The sequence below is a fragment of the Haliaeetus albicilla genome, chromosome 16 (assembly GCF_947461875.1).
Source record: "Haliaeetus albicilla chromosome 16, bHalAlb1.1, whole genome shotgun sequence".
In the NCBI taxonomy this organism is placed as follows: Eukaryota; Metazoa; Chordata; class Aves; order Accipitriformes; family Accipitridae; genus Haliaeetus; species Haliaeetus albicilla.
The window spans coordinates 32858498-32883168 of record NC_091498.1 but is presented as its reverse complement, the minus strand read 5'-3'; the positions used below and the strand labels follow the sequence as shown (position 1 = coordinate 32883168).

Here is a 24671-nt window from a genome sequence, read left to right as displayed (position 1 = left end):
CTGTTTAAAACAACTCACAGAAAGACATTGGTCTCTTTAGAGAAATGTTTTATTGGTGTTACCCCTACGGCAGGATTGATAAATACACAGTCCCAAACAATCCAGCATTGCAACTGCTGCTGTTAAGATTACAGAGCCTATACCCGAAATGTTCACAAGACCTTTCTGTGCTGCTCTAAGGCTGTTTCAGAAACAATGTGTTACACTTGAATGGCACTCTTGGGGCTGAAAGTCTGATGCTGCTGCTAACCACAATCCCATTGGGGAGAGAAATCGGCCTTGCTGCCGACTGAAGGGATTCTCAAGGAGCACTGTGCAGGTTTAGCAGTTCCTGCTTGTGGGTCAGGGATGAGATAGCATGCCATCCATGCTTGGCCTCCCCTCCCTACCCACCACGGCCTGGGAGGAAGGCATGCCCTGAACTCTCACAGCTCAGCATGTACCTCTCTGGGGCGGCCCTGAAGAACAGCCAGACAAGTCTGTTATTTGAGCTTCCGCCAATGCATGTTAAATAGGAGATGATTAAAATGTAAAAAGATGGTATTTGCCAGACTGCCATTCAGATGAATGCAGAGATGGAGCCATCTGTTCTCTGTGCGTGATTTCCTCTGGACTGGGCATACCTTCCTCCCCCCAGTCTTGTGAAATGGCAGGGGTGGTAAGTTTCCATTGGGTCAAGTTCTGCCTCTACACCACTCCTCCCCCCATGCCCGAGTGCCTGGAGTCTGGGACAGAAAGGAATTAAGGGGAAAATGTTTGCTGTCACTCCTGTGCAAGATGATCCCCAGCAGGATAGCGTCTGGGAGGAACGCAGCAGTCTTCCTCACTATTCCTTGTGGAGGCACCACACCAATGTCTGGCCCACGCCTGTCATGCTCACCACCCGGTAACCACAGCTCTCCAGCTTGTTCAAGACTATCCGCGGTGCATCGTTCACGTAGTACTCCCAGCTGCAAGGAGGAAAGGGGAGAAGAAATAAAATGAGGTGGAGAAGGAAGAGACAAGAATTTCCTTGTGGAAATGACTCTGCCTCACTACTAAACTGATACAAGACACAGCAATAACCACATCGGCATACCGTCTGTGTGATGCAATGTCTTGGTTAACCAGATGGGGAAGGCCAAAACCCACAGCTACCAAACCAAGGAGAAAGCCTGTCCAAAATGAAAGGGTTATGTTAAATGGAAACGTGGTTTGGGGACCGGTTGTCCAAAGCCACATGCTGCTCGGTTAACTGGGCTGAAACTGCAGCAGAGGGGGTTCCCAAGTATTCACAGCAGGGAATTCGTGGAAAAAGAGGATAATCTCTGCAAAGCAGGGGAGAATGATTTAGGTGTTCCTAAGGAATGAAAAAAACAATGTTTTGCCTGTGTCAGAGCATGTCAGTAGAAGGGGTGTTTTTGAGAGCCTGTCCTTGAAATTTGGGAATTGGAAAAAAATGCTGCCTTCAGCCATTCAAAAGTATTAAGCTTTTGAAAAACCAGAAGTCATCAGTCCTCAACAGAGCTGCCAAATAAGGTGGAGCACAGGCTCCTCTCTACCCCGGCTGTTCAGAGCAGTTGCACGCTGTGGATGTCTAGGAACTGACACTGGGGATCTCTGTCCAGTTTTTATTCCTCTATGGTTTCTGCTGGCTCTGTGCATTTGGAGCAGAAGCTGTCCTTCCCTCTGCCTGATCCCTGAGGCTGCTTTTCTGCAGAAGACTTGAGGGCTGTGAGACTGCTCCCACCGTAAAGAAAACAGACAGTGACTGCAGAGTGGAAGAGTAGCGCAGTACAGACACAAAATGGGCTGAATTAAGTGGGGAAGTAGCAGAGCTGAAATGGCAAGTATAACCTTCAGTGCTGGATTTGGCAGCCTTTCTGTTCCTTTAATGCAGTCTTTTTGGATGCAGTATTTATTCAAGCAGATGGGATAAGCTTCATAATAGTTTAGCTCTTAGATGACTCACTGTGCCAGATAAGCTGGTAATGATGGGCTACAGGATCACTGGTGATCTTGTTTGGGCACCTTAACAAAAACTCTCCTGATTTTCATACTAATAGCAATAAATAAAGACCCAAAAGCATTTCCAAAGTTGGTCTTGCTAAGATTGCAAAACATTAATGGAGTAGTGAGTGCTTTTAAAGCATGAAATAACGCCAAGATGTGAAAGCTTTTTCTCAGTTTCTCAAGACAGACTATACTTTGCTATAATTATAGATGTGGTGTAAAGATAATATGTATTATTATAAGTGTCTTTGAACTTAATGCTTTCTCTAAGAGGCTTGCCACATACCCTTCAGATTCACATGTTGGAGTTGGTAAATATTATTCCCATTATGCAGAGGAAGGAGCTGAGGCAAGGATTGTTTGTTATTTGTAGGAACCTAAAAACCTGAGTGGCTGAGCTAAAAGCAGAAGGAAAGCTGAGTTGCCCAGGGCTTCAAACACAACTCCATATTGAATGAAACAAAAGATTGCACACAGTGCGTATCAAACATGCCACCGTCTCCGTGTGCAGCTGGTCTGAATCGGGATGGAATGGCTGGCAACATTTGCAAAGCCTTTCCTCCCAGCTAAATGCCAGCAGAGAACAGAAAAGTCACCCCAGATTGGAGAGGACTTCTGCATTTGCACATCGTTAAGAACGTGACCCTGGCTGCCCTGCCTCCCAGATGTGCCAAAACCAGAGCACCCAGATGAGTGAGTGTGCATGGGGATGGGATGGAGCTGGGGCAGGAGCATCCTCCACACGCAGCTCTTTTTAGTGATGGAGCAGACAACCTCCTGGTGATACCTGCCCAGCTGTCCTTTTGGCTTCCTCGAGGATAGGGTTTGGCAGTGCCTTGGGGAACAGCTAAGTTAAAGTATTAGCAGGTGCCTCAGACCTCAAATCCCAGAATTTGACGGAGAGGCATCGGATTTCATTTTAAGACCAAACAGTGCCGATAGCCTTTATAATTACAGGAGATGCCAGGGACGGTGTCCAGCAGTCATCCATGCATGCCTGTCCACCTGGGGGGACCCAGAAGAATCCCCTTTTTCTGCAGCAGCCAAGGGTCAGGCTTTTGACCCAGCGCAGGCTGGGGCAGAGCCCAGCTCTCCCCTTGCTAAAGCCCAGATGCCCCCCGGGTTCTGCCTCCGCAGATCAGATAGGGGAGCGACAGTGCGTGCCTGCGCCGGCAGCTGATTGAGCTTAATGATGTGCCATTTGCAGTAGCTAGCGCAGAGCTGCATAACAGGATCAGCGCTCTCCCTTATTAGAGGTAATTAAGTACTTCAGCTGTATATTACAGTGCCCCAGCAGGTCCATACTGCTTAGACCTTTTCTTTCAGGCTCCCTCCAAGGTCACGTTTAAAGTTTTGGGGCCCACGGTGCTACAGGAAGGGCAAGATTTGCAGCATCTTATAGCCGGGCTTACTGCTAGCGAAGCCTTGCAGTCAGGTGGATGGAAAATCCTGCTTGGCCGCGGTGCAAACATGGGAGCTGTCATCCCTGGTTGGGATTTTTGGCAGAGAGGCGGCCAGAGCTCACCCTGCTGGCATGCTGCCGTGCCTCTCGGGGCGTGAGCAGCCACATTCCAGCCGGGTTATTTTCTCCACCCCCTGTTGTTCAAGCACAAACAGGGAAGACGTGCCGCAGGGACACAGTGGAGTTACCCCAGGTATAACACAAGCCGTACCAAGAAGCAGGTGGGGCAAGAGGGAGCTCAGAATGCTCCAGGCCACAGGGAAGGAAGGAAGGTGGTGAACCCACCAGGGAGATCCCATAGAAAGCGCAGAACCCTTCTCCCGAACAAGCAGAATGTGGCACTCCGGTTCCTTCCAACCCTGCATCTCCGCCCTGGCTGCTGGGGCAGACACCACAGAGGCATTTTATCTTTCTTTGCCTTTCTTTTCCACCCGAATCCTAGGGTTCCTTGCCCCTATCTCTCAGGAGCCAGCTGCACTTCTTCCTCCTTGAAGCCTCTTCTTTTTCTCCCCCCTCGGGTCTCCCTTCTCTCATTGCATAACTCCCTGCCTGCTCCCGGGCTCGGCTTGGCAGGCAGCAGCACGAAGCTGACACTGCTGCCAATCTCCTGGCCACCCACAGGGTTGGGAATAGCAGTGCGGAGCTGGCCCAGCCCAGCAAACCCACCCAGGGCTGCTCGGCAGGGAGACGAGTGACGAGAGGGGTCCGCAATCAGCCTTCCTGCAGATGGGGGGAGATGGCAGTGGCCTGAGTTTGCACCTGGAAGGGTTTCTCTTTAACGGGGGGCCTTCAGTATTTTGTTTTATCTCCTCTGTCTTTAAAATCTCCCACCCCATTCAGGTTTTTAACGCTGCAGGAGTTGAGGACCCAGACCTCGATGTTTGCCAGGCCAGTACTGAGTAGGTGGGTTTTCCCAGCTCCGCCGATGGAAGTTTGAGAACATGCTGGGACCGAGAGGCCCCTTCTGTTTAATGACTGGTTCTCCTCCTACTCCTCCTCTGCACCACGGCACGAGTGGGCAAGCTGAGCAGAAACCTAACCGCTCCTCTCTGTTGTTTTAATTTGCATTTGGGGTTTTGTTTTGCTTTGTGTTTTTTTTGTTTTCCCAGAGAAAAACAAGAAGTGAGATATCAAGTGGGGAAAAAAATGGGCCAAGATGTAATGAACATGCTGGTAACATCTCCAAGTTGCACTTTGATGAAGGCTGGTGTCAAACTTAGTGTGGGCAGAGAGAGAGACGGGGACATGGAGAAGCGTCAAATACATACGGCTTGGGAACACGCAGGCTAATGGGTTGGAGTCGGGGGGGGGGGGACACACACGATGGGGAGCAGCTCCAACCCTGGGGCTCAGCAGACCAAGGAAAAGCTTCAGGAGCCATCAAGGGGGGCCAGCTCAGATGCTCGGTAACGGGAAGAAACCTCAAGCTGCACTAGAGAGTGGGACGGGATGGGACAGACTGCGGACAAGCATCTGAGGTGGCTTGGCACCAAAAAAGGCCACAGCCAGAGTAAGGCTGGGATGGGCACCGTTTGCTTCTGAGCACCTCAGGGCTGGAAATGATAATAAGACAGGGGAGGTTTGTCTTTCAGGATTAAGGGTGGGGTGAAGGCAGGTAAAGTTACGCAGAACAATTCAAATGCTCCCTGTGCCGTTTTTTTTTTTCAGCTAGGGCATGCGTCAGGTAACAACTAGAAGCATCCCCAGCGTATAAGGGGTAAAGAGAGGTGGGGAGGTGGGTCAGGGCTAAAATGGGGTCAGAGCAAGGAAAAAGAAAGAACTTGAAATATCAGCCAGCATTTCCTCGGGTGAGCATTAACAGGCAGGGGCAAGGACACGTGCATGCCCTTTCAGCATCAAACTAGTCCCAGGATTAAATGTGCAGCTGGAAGGTGCCACGGTGAATATAAGGAGTGAAAATGTTCCAGATTTTCTTGGGAAAATAAGGAGAGGGGAGTGCCTGAAATGTCGCAGAGGAGGACTTACAAGTGGTTCCCCAGCATGTTCCTCTTCGTGGCCCCCAGGAAGCTCATCAGGCTGGGATCTGAGTGCTCATCTCCCACCATGGTGGGGCCAACCTCCTGCAGGGAAAGGCAGCAGAGCAGGTGAGCAAAGGGCTGCAGCACAGCCACCCTCCCTCCCCGCTCCCCAGCACAGCTCCAGTAAGAGCTTTACTGGGAAGGGAATTACTGTGAGCCACCTGCCCGTCCCAGGAGAGGACCTCGGCGGCTTTGCTCCTGGAGGACCACCTGCTGCCTGAGCTTGCGGTGGCTCCAGTCCTCTGGGATCCTCCACTGGGAAGTCTGTAGGACAGCAACGAGGCGCTACTCCCAGCCTCATTGCGCAGAACAGGCAATCTGTGTGTTTTACCATGAAATGAGCATCCCCGGGCCAGTTGGGGACCATTTGCCTGTCCTGATAGAAGACAGCTTTTGGAAATGGCTCTGCTAACTGGGAAGGGTGAGAAGATTGGAGCGAGAAGGCAGCACAGAGGGATTGGGGCAGATGAGCACCCATGGGATGGCGGGGGACAGTCACGCTCCCTTGGAAGCGACAAGAGACCGGAGGAGCTGGGGGAAGGCAGAGACGTGAGTCATCTCGCCACCAGAGCCATCAGGTGGACTTCCCACACGTCATATGGGGGGGACGGGGACATTTCTGTACGGTGCTCCAAAAGTGTTATTTTATGAGATACTCCTGGGCTGGAGGTTTTCCAGAACTAAGTACAAGGGCACAGGAGATAATGACAGTGCCAATGTGACCTCCACAATGATCGCCCGCTCCCAGCCCAGCGCCAGCACAGCCGGGGAGCAGCCGGGGAGGGCAGCATCCAGCTGCCCTGCAACACCAAGGCTGGAAGAGCAGGGAAACACAGCCCGGAACACTGTCCAGAGCTATGAGGGCCGGTGAGTGGCAGAGACATCGCACACACGTCCATCATGGGACCCACAACCCACCCCTCCTTGCTCAGCACTGATGGGGCTGCTAAGACCCTCCATGCTCCAAAACCCACCCCTGCACCTTCCAGGCTACTCCTGAAAATAGCAGCATTTGATTGATTTTGATAGGTGCAGCAACTGTTTCTTTTTAAATCTCCGCCATGCTACTTAGGAAAAGTTTGCAGGTGAAAACTGTTCTTCTGAGGGATGTCCCCCATTCACTGGCAAACCTATGTCACACCATTATTATCACTTTGTAATACACAAAGGGCTGCTCAACCCTCGTTGACCTCAGAAATATTTTAAGTATCAGCCAGACCCTTTTTGACAGCTCTCTTCTCTATCACCCCTTGGAGAAAGCAAAGCCCAGGAGCAGGACAAGGGTCCCTGAGCCTCAAACAGAGGTTGCACACGGAGGTTGGCGGGCTGCACGCTCCACGTTACACCATGGCGTGAACCCCTTGGTCCTGGGGCAGCAGGACGGGAAGCCGTGCGCTTTGACCCACGGTGAGTTTCGCAACGAAGCGGCCGGACAGTCTGACAGCAGAGAAAGCAGAGAATTTCTAGTTGGCTGGGAGAGCTGAGAGAGCTGGTCTGGGGAGAGCGGATGGGTGAGGACTGAATGCAGCAGAGAGGGTGAAATCCCTCCCTGACAGCATCCATCTACAAACCGGCATGGGCAAACTGCGCGTCAATCATGAGCCTCAATCAGATCCCAACTAGAAGCACTTAAGCAGCGCCACTAATCAAACATTTTAGCGAGCTGTGCAAACACGCAGGCACGCTCAGGTGCCTGGAGTGCTGGAAAAGACAGAAACTGAAGCAGAGGAAGAGCCTTCTCTGCTCACTGCTGCCCACGGATCCCTCCTGCCCGCAGCCCAGCACTGTGAACCCCACGGCAGACCTGCCGTGGGAGGGAGCGACTCGTCCCTGCCCTGACCGCTGCCAGGAGAAAGCAGCAAAGTCAATCACCCCCTGCTAGGCCAGGACAGGCTGTTTCCAGCCGCGGCTCTATGCCAGGTTTCAGGTCAGAAATGTTTGCTTTGCCCTGCTAAAGAGCAGAGTTTCCAAAGTCTGCGGAGGGGAAACAGGCTAAGCTACGCTAATCTAGTCCGCCCTGCTGCATGCCTCTCCCTAAAGTGCTAGCAACCCCAAGCATGTGGTGCTTTCTGTAGCTCAGTCCATGATCATTTAATCAATTGTACGATGCCAAGGATCAGGGCCAATAGATGCTTCGGTGCCACAGCATCCCCACACGTCCTCATCCTCAATTCACTGCTCGCTTGGTTTGAGATGTGTGCCTAATGGGACATCTTCAGCGACAGCAGCAGCATCTTTCACCAACTCCTGCCAGCTTGTCCATTTGCTTTTTTCACCATTGCCCCCTTCCTTTTGCAAAACCACATCATCCTATTTTGACTTTCAGATGTATAGTTCCCCTTTGTGTTCAGAAAAGGAGAAAACCCCAGACAAATACGTGGCTATCTGCTCTTGCGGTCCTGGCAGGACGCACCAGCTGACGGTGGGTCGGCAGCGACTGCTCTGCGGACTGCAGATGCTGCAATCATTAGGAAGTAACGTTTCCTTTATGACTTTAAATGAGAATAACGGGCTCTGTGCTCAGCCCAGGTCTTGGCCAGAGATCCGGGCCGCTGCTCAACAACCCCGCTGCCCGCAATGCCCTTCCCTTTGGCTTCGGCGGCATTTTCCACCCTGAAACGGCTGTTTGGGGAAGAGGGAAAACCCAGAGCGAGGACACGTGGCCAGAGATTTGCCGCTTTGACGTTCACGGGATCCTACAAGTCTCCCCGGTGACGTTCCTTGCTGTTCAAGAGGGGAGCGGTTTCGGGGGGGAAGGAGCAGGGGTACGGGCACCCCACTGCTCTCCTCCGCCCCGACACCCGCCGCCCCGGCCAGGGCCGACGGGACGGGGCGAAGGGAGGTGCGAGCGGGGCTCTGCACGGCGCGGTCACGCCGGACAGCTCGCACCGTGGCCGTGCCGGGGGGGGTCCCCCCAAACCTGTGGGGTGTCACCCCCGGAGCCCCACGCCTCTCCCCCCCCCCCCGTGTCCCCGTCCCGTCCCTCCCCAGCCCGGCGGAGCAGCAAGGGCGGCCGGAGGCAGCGGTGCCCGGTGCAACCGGGGGGGGGGGGGGTCCCGCCGCTCACGTCGGTCCCTGCCCGGCCCGGGGGCGGCCGTCACCCCCCAGCGCCCCCCGTGCCCGTCGGGTGCCGGGGGGCGGCGGCGGGGCGGACTCACCATGCGGATCTGGGTGCTGATGAGGAGGTACGGCATCCTCCCGCCGCCGCCGCCGCCGCCGGTCCCGGGGGAAGGGAAGGGGCGGGGGCCGTGCCCGGGGGCGGCCCCAGCGTCCCGCCCCGCCGCCGCCGGGCAGGGGGGCCCCGTCCGCCCCGGCGGGTGGGGGTGGGGGTGCGGGGCTCGGGTGAACCCCCAGAGCGTTCGAGGGCCCCCGGGGGGGGTGGTTTGGCCCCGAGTCGGGGAGCGGCCCCGCTGGGCAACGCAGCCCTGGCCCGGCGGGCGGGGCAGCCCCGGGGGGGCACCGCCGGCCGCCCATCTACCCCCGGGGATCTCGGGTCTGCCTTCCCGGGAAGGGTGAGCGGTCAGGAGGTGATGATGGACGGGGGGTGATGGACAAGTAGATGATGGACAGAGAGGTGATGGACGGGGGGTGATGGACGGGGGGTGATGAACAAGGAGACGGTGGACAGGGAGTGATGGACCAGGAGACAGTGAACAGGGAAACGATGGACAGGGAGACAAAGGACTGGGAAACGATGGACAGGGAGACAAAGGACTGGGAAATGATGGACAGGGAAATGAGGAGTGGGAGATGATGGACCAGGAGCCGGGGGGGGGGGGGGTGGGTGGGGAGCCCCGGGCCCTGCAGAGCAGCCCAGGTACCACCCCAGGGTCCCTTCCAAGCATTCCCCTGAAGCAGGGTGTTTGATGGAACCATGTTGGGAAAAAAGTTCCTTTTTCAACAGGCTGTTGAGTTTTTGTCTGGAAACCTGGGGGTTTAAATCCTTTCAAAACTTGAGGAGAAGCTCATTTCCTGAGCCCAGGACAGACAGGGGTGCTTCCTCTGGAGGTGCTGATGGAGTAATTCCTCCCTCAACACCCACCCAAGCAGTCTGAAAACTATATATAAAGCAAATAATATTTCTATAAATAGCAAATAATAGTTCCCTAGCCTCACGACTTGGAACAGAAACCTCTCCTTGCAGCTCACCAGAAACAATTAACATGCCGTAATCAGTTCCTAATTTTGCTAATAATCTTCAGAAATCAATGACTGCAGGAGAAAGCAGAAGAAGGATGCTCCCGTGCCGAAGAGCCTGGGCTGCACTGTGCGCGTCGTTCCTGCGTGACTTGGGGCCCGTTTTCTCTGCGCTGCCCCGAGTTACTGATTAACTCCAACAGGGAGCAGGGGAGAAAATTAACAATTCTGCTTGCCAGACTAAAGGAGACGCTCTGACAAAGCCAAACCTTGCTAACCATTATCATTAATGTTATTATTAACATGTTTGTTGGGTTTGGCATGATCAAAGAAAATAATCAACAGAGGTTGATGGTGTCATCTTCCTAAAATGTGCCCCAAATATCCGGATATATGCATTTCAAGCTGTATGTGGGATACCTCACTCCATGGGTTATACATCAGCTCATTTTGATCATTTTGTTCTAAGGAGGGTCTTCCCCAAATCCTGGCTGCTGGAACAGTCTGAGTGTTTACTCATAACTCTTATTTTCCAGTGCAAACATGCGTTTGGCTTCTAGTGCGATGAATTAAAGTGTTATTGCCTCTGTTGCCCAATTCATGAAAAGGAAAGGCTGCCTCCTGCGCATTTCACCTGGGCTGTGCTTGATTTTGACAGAAGTCCCAAAATCCCTAATCCCTTTGGAGCTTAACCGGGCGGTCTCACTGCGAGTGTGGTCCTGTGGTTACCGTCCCGCTGGCCGCAGAAAATCATACAGATACAAAATCCAGACCCTTCGGTCTATCCACAAATTTAAGAAAAATACAGCCAGGGTTCTCGCTGCGTGGCAGCCTGCCCAGCTCTCGCTCTCGCTGGTCGGTCTGGCTCGTACACCGCTCGTTCGGGGGCAGGGGCAGAATAAGGGCGGAAAATGAAAGCAGAGCCTGCACACAATATTTCGGTATTGAATTTCCTGATGAGATACTGAAAGCTGGGAGACAGCCTGCGTGCTCAGCCCTGCAGTGGCGTGAGAGTGAGCTATGAAATGTGGTGCAATATATCTCAATGGTACCATTCATCATCCGAAAGCAACTCATTACCCTTTGGCACTGGCTCCGACCAGTCTGCCTACAGCCCTGGTCGGACACAGAGAGAAACAGGGGCCAGTGGGAGCTGCTGGCTTTAAATCTCTCCCAATAATTCAGATAAGAGGAAGCAAAAGGTTATTTGGCTCTGCCAGAAATCATCAGCCCGTTACCCACGCTTACGAGAGGCAAGTGGGATATGAAGAGCTTTATTTTTCCTCTTCTGACAGCAACAGCTTTTTCTAATTATCACCCCCTTCTTTCTGCAGCACCCAATTAAGTTTCCTGCCCAGAATATTCCTAACTGGGTGGAGGGCAGCAGCTTAGGGCAAGCATCCCCTGAACCTGAGGGCTGGGTTTGCTTCTTGAAGGCAAATTGCTCTGTGGAAGGCAAGCAAACTGCTGATCGCTGTGTCTGATTGCAAGGAGAAATCCCCAAGAGGTTGGATGATGAAGCTGATTAAATGGTATTGTTCGTTATCTGAGGCTGCTGCTGATCAGCTCTGTACTTGGGACAATGTAATAAAAGAAAGTGTTTAATCCATCTTTTTAGCTAGTAATGGACACGCTGCAGAGGGTGTTAAAGGAATCACTACTTTTCCTTTAGCTGTTCCAGAAAAAGGCATTTCTAGTTTCAATAATCCTGGTATAAGCAATTTCTTACAAACTACAGGTTTGGGGGATCGCTCCAGAAATGTAACTGCCCCACACGTTCCCTGCATTTACTGTAGAACAGAGAGTTCAAACCTAAGAGTCTTGGGCTCATTATTTGGCCATTCCTACCTTCTTCACCTTACTTCCACCCAAAATACTGCAATCTCGACCCAAGAACCAGCAGCTCTTTATGACCCCTGTACCATGACGAGTCCCGTGAATGGTTCGCTCGCTAAAATAACCATTTTCCACCCCCGCTACATCACTTGGCAGCTTCAACCTTTCCTGAATACCTTTTTTTCGTACATTTGTCCCTTACACCTGGAAGCTGTCCAACCCCCAGCCAGCCAAGAGGGAGGTTTTGGACATTCCCTGGGTTCGTGCGGTCCCGTCGCTGCTCCCGGAGCAGGGCAGCATCCCTCGGGGCATGTTTCCAGCCCCAGAGCTCGCCGGCCGATGGGCCAAGCCGCCTGCGAGCACCTCCGCTCAGGGGGATGAGCTGCCCTCGCCGCATTAAAAGGGTGGATATTGCAAGGGTATGGCGCTTCATGACAACTCGATGCATATAAAAGTCATTGCCTTTCCTCTTAGCGGTGTCCCCAATTACTCGAGCAGTCACTGATCCGCAGCGTGGGGTTGTTGCAACCTGTTGGCCTTGATCCTGCTCCAGGGGATGAAGTCATGGACTTGTTTTTACGAGGAATCTGTGATTTTTTGTACCATGTTTTGATGCCACATGGGAGAAATAAAGACTTCCCCCCCCCCCCGAGCTGAAGATAAAAAACCTTGTGCAACCCCCTTTTGCTTCTTGAGGAGCTTTGGTTTGTGCATCACCGGTCTCAGCATCTCATCTGGCGCATCTGCTGGAGACCTGCCGTAGCAAACGGGCCCAAGGTGTCCCGGCAAAACCCCATCACAAGGTTATTTTAGGAACAGCAAAGCCTGTAGAAAAAAGAAAATACCTTAAATCCATCTATGTGAGGGTTTATTTTACCCAGTGCCCCACCACGTTCCCGTGCAGCACAAGGTGGGTCTGATGGCAGCTGCTCTGGGACCAGTAAGGATTTCAGACCAGACCTGGGGTTGTTCCCCGCCGCCGACCAGTCCCCACCAGCCAGTCCATCAGGGGTTCATGATTTGCCCCCCTCCCCAGCCAACAGCCCCAGCAAAAAGGATCCGCGATGGAAGGGGAAGGGGTGTTACCACCGCGTTGCCCCCCCGCAGCGATCCCTGCTGCGGTTGCACACGGTTTAATGACAATGACAAAAACGCCGGCGCAATTTGAGGTGGGGTGGGGGTTTCATTTGCGGGGCTGGCGTGTTTCGGGGCAAAAAGATAATAACGAAACATCAAATCCAATGGGGATTTCAGACCCACCTACCCACTGGTGTGCGGTTGTTTTCTGCTGGCATAAAGGGGTTAAAGGGAAGGAGCAAAGCGTCTATTCCTTCCGGAAATTATTTCTTTCAAAAAAGCTTGTTTTTATTACTTTCATTAAAGCGCGACGGGGAAGAACAACAGCAGGGCTGGGGCGCGGGGTTACTCGGATACCATCTTTAATATCCGCGGGAGCAGGAGTTCGCGCTGCCCGGAGCGGTAGGGCTGTACGTCATAACCGCGTGAAGAAATTCAGCCTGCTCCCTCCACGCCCGCCTTCGAGGGTTTGTCACCGCGGCAGCCGTGTCCCTGTGGCTGTCGCTCATCAGTCGGAAAGGACGGGGACAGGTCACGGCGGGTGAAGAGCCAGCGGCAGTTGCGGCGTTTGTCCCGATACCACCAGAACCAAAGCCCACCCAACGGCCCACGGTCTCAGCACCAGGCGGAACCGCCGTGCCACCTCTGCGCTGTGCTGGGGGGGTGCCGGCCGGTGGTTAGCGAGGCCGTGGTGCCGCGCTAGCAGTTGTGTTGGGGTGCTGGGTGCGGAGCTGGTGGGGTTGGGGTAGTGGGGGGTAGGTGCAAGTGTGGGTGCGGGTGCAAGGGTAGCTATAGGTTCAGGTGCAGGTATATGTGCAGGTGTGGATGTAGGTAAAGGTTCAGGTACAGACGCAGGTGTAAGTGTAGGTGTAGGTACGGGTGTAGGTACAGGTACAGGTTCAGGAACAGGCACTGGCACAGGTGCAGGTGTAGGTGTAGGTGTATGTACAGGCGTAGGCACAGGTACAGCTGCAGGTGCAGGTGTAGGTTCAGGTGTAGGTGCAGGTGTTAGTGCAGGTGTAGGTGTAGGTTCAGGTGTAGGTGCAGGTGTAGGTGCAGGTGTTAGTGCAGGTGTAGGTGTAGTTACAGGTGTAGGTACAGGTGCAGGTGCAGGTGTAAGCGCAGGTACAAGTTCAGGTGTATGTGTAGGTACAGGTTCAGGTTCGGGTACAGGCACTGGCACCGACGGAGGTACAGGTCCAGGTGCAGGTGTAGGTGCAGGTGTTGGTGCAGGTGTTGGTGCAGGTGTAGGTGCAGGTGTTGGTGCAGGTGTTGGTGCAGGTGTAGGTACAGGTGTAAGCGCAGGTACAGGTTCAGGTGTATGTGTAGGTACAGGTTCAGGTTCGGGTACAGGCACTGGCACCGACGGAGGTACAAGTCCAGGTGCAGGTGTAGGTGCAGGTGTTGGTGCAGGTGTTGGTGCAGGTGTAGGTGTAGGTTCAGGTGTTGGTGCAGGTGTTGGTGCAGGTGTAGGTACAGGTGTAAGCGCAGGTACAGGTTCAGGTGTATGTGTAGGTACAGGTTCAGGTTCGGGTACAGGCACTGGCACCGACGGAGGTACAAGTACAGGTGCAGGTGTAGGTGCAGGTGTTGGTGCAGGTGTTGGTGCAGGTGTAGGTACAGGTGTAAGCGCAGGTACAGGTTCAGGTGTATGTGTAGGTACAGGTTCAGGTTCGGGTACAGGCACTGGCACAGACGGAGGTACAAGTCCAGGTGCAGCTGTAGGTGCAGCTGTAGGTGCAGGTGTTGGTGCAGGTGTAAGCGCAGGTACAGGTTCAGGTGTATGTGTAGGTACAGGTTCAGGTTCGGGTACAGGCACTGGCACAGACGGAGGTACAAGTACAGGTGCAGGTGTTGGTGCAGGTGTAGGTGCAGGTGTAAGCGCAGGTACAGGTTCAGGTGTATGTGTAGGTACAGGTTCAGGTTCGGGTACAGGCACTGGCACAGACGGAGGTACAAGTCCAGGTGCAGCTGTAGGTGCAGCTGTAGGTGCAGGTGTTGGTGCAGGTGTAAGCGCAGGTACAGGTTCAGGTGTATGTGTAGGTACAGGTTCAGGTTCGGGTACAGGCACTGGCACCGACGGAGGTACAAGTCCAGGTGCAGGTGTAGGTACAGGTGTAGGTACAGGTGTAAGCGCAGGTACAGGTTCAGGTGTATGTGTAGGTACAGGTTCAGGTTCGGGTACAGGCACTGGCACCGACGGAGGTACAAGTCCAGGTGCAGGTGTAGGTGCAGGTGTAGGTGCAGGTGTTGGTGCAGGTGTTGGTGCAGGTGTTGGTGCAGGTGTAGGTACAGGTGTAAGCGCAGGTACAGGTTCAGGTGTATGTGTAGGTACAGGTTCAGGTTCGGGTACAGGCACTGGCACCGACGGAGGTACAAGTCCAGGTGCAGGTGTAGGTGCAGGTGTTGGTGCAGGTGTTGGTGCAGGTGTAGGTGTAGGTTCAGGTGTTGGTGCAGGTGTTGGTGCAGGTGTAGGTGCAGGTGTAAGCGCAGGTACAGGTTCAGGTGTATGTGTAGGTACAGGTTCAGGTTCGGGTACAGGCACTGGCACAGACGGAGGTACAAGTCCAGGTGCAGCTGTAGGTGCAGCTCTAGGTGCAGGTGTTGGTGCAGGTGTAAGCGCAGGTACAGGTTCAGGTGTATGTGTAGGTACAGGTTCAGGTTCGGGTACAGGCACTGGCACAGACGGAGGTACAAGTCCAGGTGCAGGTGTTGTTGCAGGTGTAGGTACAGGTGTAAGCGCAGGTACAGGTTCAGGTGTATGTGTAGGTACAGGTTCAGGTTCGGGTACAGGCACTGGCACCGACGGAGGTACAAGTCCAGGTGCAGGTGTTGGTGCAGGTGTAGGTACAGGTGTAAGCGCAGGTACAGGTTCAGGTGTATGTGTAGGTACAGGTTCAGGTTCGGGTACAGGCACTGGCACCGACGGAGGTACAAGTCCAGGTGCAGGTGTAGGTGCAGGTGTTGGTGCAGGTGTTGGTGCAGGTGTAGGTGTAGGTTCAGGTGTTGGTGCAGGTGTTGGTGCAGGTGTAGGTGCAGGTGTAAGCGCAGGTACAGGTTCAGGTGTATGTGTAGGTACAGGTTCAGGTTCGGGTACAGGCACTGGCACCGACGGAGGTACAAGTCCAGGTGCAGGTGTAGGTGCAGGTGTTGGTGCAGGTGTAGGTACAGGTGTAGGTACAGGTGTAAGCGCAGGTACAGGTTCAGGTGTATGTGTAGGTACAGGTTCAGGTTCGGGTACAGGCACTGGCACCGACGGAGGTACAAGTCCAGGTGCAGCTGTAGGTGCAGCTGTAGGTGCAGGTGTTGGTGCAGGTGTAAGCGCAGGTACAGGTTCAGGTGTATGTGTAGGTACAGGTTCAGGTTCGGGTACAGGCACTGGCACAGACGGAGGTACAAGTCCAGGTGCAGGTGTTGGTGCAGGTGTAGGTACAGGTGTAAGCGCAGGTACAGGTTCAGGTGTATGTGTAGGTACAGGTTCAGGTTCGGGTACAGGCACTGGCACAGACGGAGGTACAAGTCCAGGTGCAGGTGTTGGTGCAGGTGTAGGTACAGGTGTAAGCGCAGGTACAGGTTCAGGTGTATGTGTAGGTACAGGTTCAGGTTCGGGTACAGGCACTGGCACCGACGGAGGTACAAGTCCAGGTGCAGGTGTTGGTGCAGGTGTAGGTACAGGTGTAAGCGCAGGTACAGGTTCAGGTGTATGTGTAGGTACAGGTTCAGGTTCGGGTACAGGCACTGGCACAGACGGAGGTACAAGTCCAGGTGCAGCTGTAGGTGCAGCTGTAGGTGCAGGTGTTGGTGCAGGTGTAAGCGCAGGTACAGGTTCAGGTGTATGTGTAGGTACAGGTTCAGGTTCGGGTACAGGCACTGGCACCGACGGAGGTACAAGTACAGGTGCAGGTGTAGGTGCAGGTGTTGGTGCAGGTGTTGGTGCAGGTGTAGGTACAGGTGTAAGCGCAGGTACAGGTTCAGGTGTATGTGTAGGTACAGGTTCAGGTTCGGGTACAGGCACTGGCACCGACGGAGGTACAAGTCCAGGTGCAGGTGTTGGTGCAGGTGTAGGTACAGGTGTAAGCGCAGGTACAGGTTCAGGTGTATGTGTAGGTACAGGTTCAGGTTCGGGTACAGGCACTGGCACCGACGGAGGTACAAGTCCAGGTGCAGGTGTTGTTGCAGGTGTAGGTACAGGTGTAAGCGCAGGTACAGGTTCAGGTGTATGTGTAGGTACAGGTTCAGGTTCGGGTACAGGCACTGGCACCGACGGAGGTACAAGTCCAGGTGCAGGTGTTGGTGCAGGTGTAGGTACAGGTGTTGGTGCAGGTGTAGGTGTAGGTTCAGGTGTTGGTGCAGGTGTTGGTGCAGGTGTAGGTACAGGTGTAAGCGCAGGTACAGGTTCAGGTGTATGTGTAGGTACAGGTTCAGGTTCGGGTACAGGCACTGGCACCGACGGAGGTACAAGTCCAGGTGCAGGTGTAGGTGCAGGTGTTGGTGCAGGTGTAGGTGTAGGTTCAGGTGTTGGTGCAGGTGTTGGTGCAGGTGTAGGTACAGGTGTAAGCGCAGGTACAGGTTCAGGTGTATGTGTAGGTACAGGTTCAGGTTCGGGTACAGGCACTGGCACAGACGGAGGTACAAGTCCAGGTGCAGGCGTTGGTGCAGGTGTTGGTGCAGGTGTAGGTGCAGGTGTAGGTGTAGGTTCAGGTGTAGGTGCAGGTGTTGGTGCAGGTGTAGGTACAGGTGTAAGCACAGGTACAGGTTCAGGTGTATGTGTAGGTACAGGTTCAGGTTCGGGTACAGGCACTGGCACCGACGGAGGTACAAGTCCAGGTGCAGGTGTAGGTGCAGGTGTTGGTGCAGGTGTAGGTACAGGTGTAAGCGCAGGTACAGGTTCAGGTGTATGTGTAGGTACAGGTTCAGGTTCGGGTACAGGCACTGGCACAGACGGAGGTACAAGTCCAGGTGCAGGTGTAGGTGCAGGTGTTGGTGCAGGTGTTGGTGCAGGTGTAGGTGTAGGTTCAGGTGTAGGTGCAGGTGTTGGTGCAGGTGTAGGTACAGGTGTAAGCGCAGGTACAGGTTCAGGTGTATGTGTAGGTACAGGTTCAGGTTCGGGTACAGGCACTGGCACCGACGGAGGTACAAGTCCAGGTGCAGGTGTAGGTGCAGGTGTTGGTGCAGGTGTAGGTACAGGTGTAAGCGCAGGTACAGGTTCAGGTGTATGTGTAGGTACAGGTTCAGGTTTGGGTACAGGCACTGGCACCGACGGAGGTACAAGTCCAGGTGCAGCTGTAGGTGCAGCTGTAGGTGCAGGTGTTGGTGCAGGTGTTGGTGCAGGTGTAGGTACAGGTGTAAGCGCAGGTACAGGTTCAGGTGTATGTGTAGGTACAGGTTCAGGTTCGGGTACAGGCACTGGCACCGACGGAGGTACAAGTCCAGGTGCAGGTGTTGTTGCAGGTGTAGGTACAGGTGTAAGCGCAGGTACAGGTTCAGGTGTATGTGTAGGTACAGGTTCAGGTTCGGGTACAGGCACTGGCACCGACGGAGGTACAAGTCCAGGTGCAGGTGTAGGTGCAGGTGTTGGTGCAGGTGTTGGTGCAGGTGTAAGCGCAGGTACAGGTTCAGGTGTATGTGTAGGTACAGGTTCAGGTTCGGGTACAGGCACTGGCACAGACGGAGGTACAAGTCCAGGTGCAGGTGTTGGTGCAGGTGTAGGTACAGGTGTAAGCGCAGGTACAGGTTCAGGTGTATGTGTAGGTACAGGTTCAGGTTCGGGTACAGGCACTGGCACCGACGGAGGTACAAGTCCAGGTGCAGGTGTTGTTGCAGGTGTAGGTACAGGTGTAAGCGCAGGTACAGGTTCAGGTGTATGTGTAGGTACAGGTTCAGGTTCGGGTACAGGCACTGGCACCGACGGAGGTACAAGTCCAGGTGCAGGTGTAGGTGCAGGTGTTGGTGCAGGTGTTGGTGCAGGTGTAGGTGTAGGTTCAGGTGTTGGTGCAGGTGTTGGTGCAGGTGTAGGTACAGGTGTAAGCGCAGGTACAGGTTCAGGTGTATGTGTAGGTACAGGTTCAGGTTCGGGTACAGGCACTGGCACCGATGGAGGTACAAGTACAGGTGCAGGTGTAGGTGCAGGTGTTGGTGCAGGTGTAGGTACAGGTGTAGGTACAGGTGTAAGCGCAGGTACAGGTTCAGGTGTATGTGTAGGTACAGGTTCAGGTTCGGGTACAGGCACTGGCACCGACGGAGGTACAAGTCCAGGTGCAGCTGTAGGTGCAGCTGTAGGTGCAGGTGTTGGTGCAGGTGTAAGCGCAGGTACAGGTTCAGGTGTATGTGTAGGTACAGGTTCAGGTTCGGGTACAGGCACTGGCACCGACGGAGGTACAAGTCCAGGTGCAGGTGTTGGTGCAGGTGTAGGTACAGGTGTAAGCGCAGGTACAGGTTCAGGTGTATGTGTAGGTACAGGTTCAGGTTCGGGTACAGGCACTGGCACCGACGGAGGTACAAGTCCAGGTGCAGGTGTAGGTGCAGGTGTAGGTGCAGGTGTTGGTGCAGGTGTAGGTGTAGGTTCAGGTGTTGGTGCAGGTGTTGGTGCAGGTGTAGGTGCAGGTGTAAGCGCAGGTACAGGTTCAGGTGTACGTGTAGGTACAGGTTCAGGTTCGGGTACAGGCACTGGCACCGATGGAGGTACAAGTACAGGTGCAGGTGTAGGTGCAGGTGTTGTTGCAGGTGTAGGTACAGGTGTAAGCGCAGGTACAGGTTCAGGTGTATGTGTAGGTACAGGTTCAGGTTCGGGTACAGGCACTGGCACAGACGGAGGTACAAGTCCAGGTGCAGGTGTTGGTGCAGGTGTAGGTACAGGTGTAAGCGCAGGTACAGGTTCAGGTGTATGTGTAGGTACAGGTTCAGGTTCGGGTACAGGCACTGGCACCGACGGAGGTACAAGTCCAGGTGCAGGTGTAGGTGCAGGTGTAGGTGCAGGTGTAGGTGCAGGTGTAGGTGTAGGTTCAGGTGTTGGTGCAGGTGTTGGTGCAGGTGTAGGTGCAGGTGTAAGCGCAGGTACAGGTTCAGGTGTACGTGTAGGTACAGGTTCAGGTTCGGGTACAGGCACTGGCACCGATGGAGGTACAAGTACAGGTGCAGGTGTAGGTGCAGGTGTTGTTGCAGGTGTAGGTACAGGTGTAAGCGCAGGTACAGGTTCAGGTGTATGTGTAGGTACAGGTTCAGGTTCGGGTACAGGCACTGGCACAGACGGAGGTACAAGTCCAGGTGCAGGTGTTGGTGCAGGTGTAGGTACAGGTGTAAGCGCAGGTACAGGTTCAGGTGTATGTGTAGGTACAGGTTCAGGTTCGGGTACAGGCACTGGCACCGACGGAGGTACAAGTCCAGGTGCAGGTGTTGGTGCAGGTGTAGGTACAGGTGTAAGCGCAGGTACAGGTTCAGGTGTATGTGTAGGTACAGGTTCAGGTTCGGGTACAGGCACTGGCACAGACGGAGGTACAAGTCCAGGTGCAGCTGTAGGTGCAGCTGTAGGTGCAGGTGTTGGTGCAGGTGTAAGCGCAGGTACAGGTTCAGGTGTATGTGTAGGTACAGGTTCAGGTTCGGGTACAGGCACTGGCACCGACGGAGGTACAAGTACAGGTGCAGGTGTAGGTGCAGGTGTTGGTGCAGGTGTTGGTGCAGGTGTAGGTACAGGTGTAAGCGCAGGTACAGGTTCAGGTGTATGTGTAGGTACAGGTTCAGGTTCGGGTACAGGCACTGGCACCGACGGAGGTACAAGTCCAGGTGCAGGTGTAGGTGCAGGTGTTGGTGCAGGTGTTGGTGCAGGTGTAGGTGTAGGTTCAGGTGTTGGTGCAGGTGTTGGTGCAGGTGTAGGTACAGGTGTAAGCGCAGGTACAGGTTCAGGTGTATGTGTAGGTACAGGTTCAGGTTCGGGTACAGGCACTGGCACCGATGGAGGTACAAGTACAGGTGCAGGTGTAGGTGCAGGTGTTGGTGCAGGTGTAGGTACAGGTGTAGGTACAGGTGTAAGCGCAGGTACAGGTTCAGGGGTATGTGTAGGTACAGGTTCAGGTTCGGGTACAGGCACTGGCACCGACGGAGGTACAAGTCCAGGTGCAGCTGTAGGTGCAGCTGTAGGTGCAGGTGTTGGTGCAGGTGTAAGCGCAGGTACAGGTTCAGGTGTATGTGTAGGTACAGGTTCAGGTTCGGGTACAGGCACTGGCACCGACGGAGGTACAAGTCCAGGTGCAGGTGTTGGTGCAGGTGTAGGTACAGGTGTAAGCGCAGGTACAGGTTCAGGTGTATGTGTAGGTACAGGTTCAGGTTCGGGTACAGGCACTGGCACCGACGGAGGTACAAGTCCAGGTGCAGGTGTAGGTGCAGGTGTAGGTGCAGGTGTTGGTGCAGGTGTAGGTGTAGGTTCAGGTGTTGGTGCAGGTGTTGGTGCAGGTGTAGGTGCAGGTGTAAGCGCAGGTACAGGTTCAGGTGTATGTGTAGGTACAGGTTCAGGTTCGGGTACAGGCACTGGCACCGATGGAGGTACAAGTACAGGTGCAGGTGTAGGTGCAGGTGTTGGTGCAGGTGTAGGTACAGGTGTAAGCGCAGGTACAGGTTCAGGTGTATGTGTAGGTACAGGTTCAGGTTCGGGTACAGGCACTGGCACCGACGGAGGTACAAGTCCAGGTGCAGGTGTAGGTGCAGGTGTTGGTGCAGGTGTTGGTGCAGGTGTAGGTACAGGTGTAAGCGCAGGTACAGGTTCAGGTGTATGTGTAGGTACAGGTTCGGGTACAGGCACTGGCACCGACGGAGGTACAAGTCCAGGTGCAGCTGTAGGTGCAGCTGTAGGTGCAGGTGTTGGTGCAGGTGTAAGCGCAGGTACAGGTTCAGGTGTATGTGTAGGTACAGGTTCAGGTTCGGGTACAGGCACTGGCACCGACGGAGGTACAAGTCCAGGTGCAGGTGTTGGTGCAGGTGTAGGTACAGGTGTAAGCGCAGGTACAGGTTCAGGTGTATGTGTAGGTACAGGTTCAGGTTCGGGTACAGGCACTGGCACCGATGGAGGTACAAGTACAGGTGCAGGTGTAGGTGCAGGTGTTGGTGCAGGTGTAGGTACAGGTGTAAGCGCAGGTACAGGTTCAGGTGTATGTGTAGGTACAGGTTCGGGTACAGGCACTGGCACCGACGGAGGTACAAGTCCAGGTGCAGCTGTAGGTGCAGGCGCACGCGCAGGCGCACCTCGCGGCTCGCTCCGCCTCCCCGGCGGCCCCGCGGCCGCAGGGCGGTGCCCGCCCCTCGGCGCGCGGCGATGACGCGGCGGCCCGCCATAGGCCGCCTCCCTCGGTCCGTCAGCCCCGCGCGCCGCCGGCGGCAGAGGGAGGCGGAGGGCGGCCGGACCGCGATGGCGGCGCGGGCCGGGCCCGGCCGGCTGGGGCCGGGGCCGGGGCTGGCGCTGGCGCTGGGAGCGGCGGCGGCGGCGGCGGGAGCCGGCCTGGGCCTGCTCTGGCTGCGGCGGCGGCGGCGGCGGCGGCAGGCCGGGCTGACGGGTAGGGGGGGCCGGCGCGGCGGTGGGCCCCGGGCCCGGGCCCTGTCCGTGTCCCGGCCTTCCGTCCGGGCGGACGTCGCGGCCCGTTACGAGCGCTGAGGCGGCCACCGCGGCCGCTCCTCTTCCTCCGAGTCCGCGCACAAACCGCGGCGAGGGGAAGCCAAGCCGCCTTCGTCCGTTCCCGGCGGCCCGGCTCTTAAAACGAAGCCGGCAGCGCGGGGGGGGGGGGGGACGCGCCGGTCGGAGTGCCGGCTGTTCGCCTGCAGAGACACGTTCAGCTCAGCAGGCCAGATTTTAAAATAACGTTACTTACGGGGAGGAACTTTTACTCGAATATCTCTTCGGGGGTGTCCGAAGGCCTGCGTGCGCTGCTGTGTGGGGGCACGAGTGGTTTGCAAACGCTGTTTTCACCTGTGGTGCTGCTGCAGAACCAGCTGTTTTCACCTGTGGTGCTGCAGAACCAGGTTTTAGATGCTTGTACCTTCATATTTTTCCAGCCGTGCTGCACGCAGCGTACACTGACCCAGCGCTGCAGCAGGAGCAGGAGAATAGGTAGACCCCTGTGGCTTTGGCAGGCTGGTAACGATTGCTGCGGTCAATCTCTGCACCTGGTTGCCGACCGTACAGCATAGCAGGAATCAGTGCATCCCGTTTCACCGGACTTCACCCTGAAACAGCAGGTCCTGAGCAGAAATAGGGAGGATCGGCCTCTGCTGACGGGACAACGGGACAAATGCTGCGGGAGTAGGGCAGGTGCTCAGGAGCAACAGGCTGCGGTACAGCCACTTCTAGAGAAAACAGCAGAGCAAACAGCATAATTGCTGAGAAGCAAAAAGAGAGCTGAGAAAAGATTACAGTACTTCTTTATTTAAGACAACTTAGATTTTTATCTCTGAGTTTAGATGCGTTAACACAGGCTACTCTGGAAGATAAGCCCTTCATTTCTGCAAATCTGGCTGCTTTTTTGACAGTGGTTCTCATTTTTGTTGTTGTTAATATAAAAAGAGCGTTCCTTCTCAAATAATGGACTTAACTGGTAGTACGTTTATAATATTTATGAGTTTTCAAGAAAACTTATTTACAATCCACAGATGTAAATCTGTTCTTACACGCTGGTTGACCATGCTATATCTGCAGGGAGATTTAAGGATCAGACAGACTGATAAAGGTTCCAGATGCTCAGTAGAAGGCAATGACACATTTTAGTGACTAAACTGCTCTTTAAAGTCTGATGTCTCCTCTTTGGGTTCCTGTGGGGGTTTTTTCCTTGAATAAGAATAGAGTGGTTTTGGGTTTTTTTTTTCACAGAACAGGTCTTTTTTGGCCAGCTTTCCTGGCTGATGGCCTCCTGAGTTGATTGCAATTCAGGAGTAAAGCAGAGTGTAGTTTTTCAGTGTGATGTTAGTACAGAAGTGTGGAGAATAGGAGTTAAATTAACTTGCAGTAAGGACTTTAAAAAACCCCCAGCAGTTTCTTCATCTACAGTAGTCTTTGTGATATTGAGTATGGATTTTGCTCTTTTAAAAAAAAATTTACAAGCAGATTTTTATAGACGTGTAGTTAAAAGAGCTTTGTTTACCCCCAGTTGCTATTGCCAGTCTGTTAAGTCTGGCTAGATGCTGGTGTCAGAGAAGGGAGCTGTTAGCTGGTTGAAGAACCCAAAACCTCAGGCCAGGTCAGGTGGCAACACTTCAGACCAAGCCTCATATCCTCCATCTTCTGAAAACAAAATTATACTGAGGCTTCCCATGTGAAATCCTTTCCCATTTGCATCTAATGAACTTCTTCCCCTCTTGTTTTCTTTTAAGTCGTGCCCCGGGTGCCGGCTCCTGTAGAGGCGGGAGATGGTGCTATGTATGTACCTCTCCTAACGCACGATGAGCAGGTGGATGTGCTGGAGCGCCTTGACTTCGTGTTGAGAAACATTTCAGAGCTAAGAAAAGAAGTGGAGGAGCTACGGAGCAGCCTGCAGCACTTAGCTGCAGAAATCATTGCTGAAGTCAGGTATCGACCCTGCCCCTTTCTGTCTTTGTCTACTGTTGCACGTATTTATTCCATAGCATGGTAAAGCAGCCGTGACTCAGTATGTTAAATTCAAAATCCAAAAGTGGAAAAAGTGTCTCTCTAGTTTCCGCTGGCACTGCATCTTGACCTCCAGTGAGATTAATTTTAAAAAGAATTGTATGTTTAGCCAGGGTTGGGGTTTTTTTTCTTATGCAGTATCAAGTAGTGACACTTGCTTCATATTCTAGACTAGGAAGGTTATTTGTTCTGTAAATGTTTGTCTCTTGTTACTGCTATTTTCTCTCTGACTGCTGCCAACTGTAGGTAACTTCTGATATAGAGTAAAAGGTCCTCTATTCTCCAAGATGTTTCAGGATTCCTTTGTTCATTGAGGAGATCAGAGGAATGTATGTGATATGATTACCTCTTTGTATATGGATTGCATATAGGGATTGTGTATGGACCAAGTTTGTGGTCAGATGGGCTTTAACTGTACAATATGATGCTTGGTGTATGGCAGCAGGATGTTTATATAAGCAAGAGTAAATCACCTTGTGAATTCTTTGGATATAAAGCAAATTGACAG

The 24671-nt window shown here is 54.0% G+C and overlaps 3 protein-coding genes across 4 annotated transcripts in view; 2 read left to right on the top strand and 1 right to left on the bottom strand.

Annotated features, from left to right (window-relative positions):
* Positions 1–31: 31 nt before the first annotated feature.
* Positions 32–8750, bottom strand: GCHFR (GTP cyclohydrolase I feedback regulator). Its single transcript, XM_069804398.1, has 3 exons — positions 8652–8750; positions 5441–5535; positions 32–950 (listed from the first exon to the last, which is right to left on the bottom strand). The coding sequence occupies exons 1-3, from the start codon at positions 8685–8687 to the stop codon at positions 827–829; spliced, it is 255 nt and encodes an 84-aa protein (XP_069660499.1). The 5' UTR covers positions 8688–8750; the 3' UTR covers positions 32–826.
* A 377-nt stretch (positions 8751–9127) lies between these two features.
* Positions 9128–21282, top strand: LOC138689317 (putative per-hexamer repeat protein 5). Its single transcript, XM_069804051.1, has 11 exons — positions 9128–9236; positions 13879–14034; positions 14713–14850; positions 14971–15036; positions 18421–18576; positions 18883–19014; positions 19441–19596; positions 20365–20430; positions 20737–20814; positions 21103–21164; positions 21271–21282. The coding sequence occupies exons 1-11, from the start codon at positions 9128–9130 to the stop codon at positions 21280–21282; spliced, it is 1131 nt and encodes a 376-aa protein (XP_069660152.1).
* A 619-nt stretch (positions 21283–21901) lies between these two features.
* RMDN3 (regulator of microtubule dynamics 3) overlaps positions 21902–24671 on the top strand; it is a 42970-nt gene continuing 40200 nt past the window's right edge. For both annotated transcript variants that reach the window (XM_069804395.1, XM_069804394.1), the window contains exons 1-2: positions 21902–22082; positions 23890–24085. In XM_069804395.1, the coding sequence (XP_069660496.1) occupies positions 21938–22082; positions 23890–24085 (341 nt within the window). In that variant the 5' untranslated portion in view covers positions 21902–21937. The remainder of the gene's footprint in view (positions 22083–23889; positions 24086–24671) is intronic.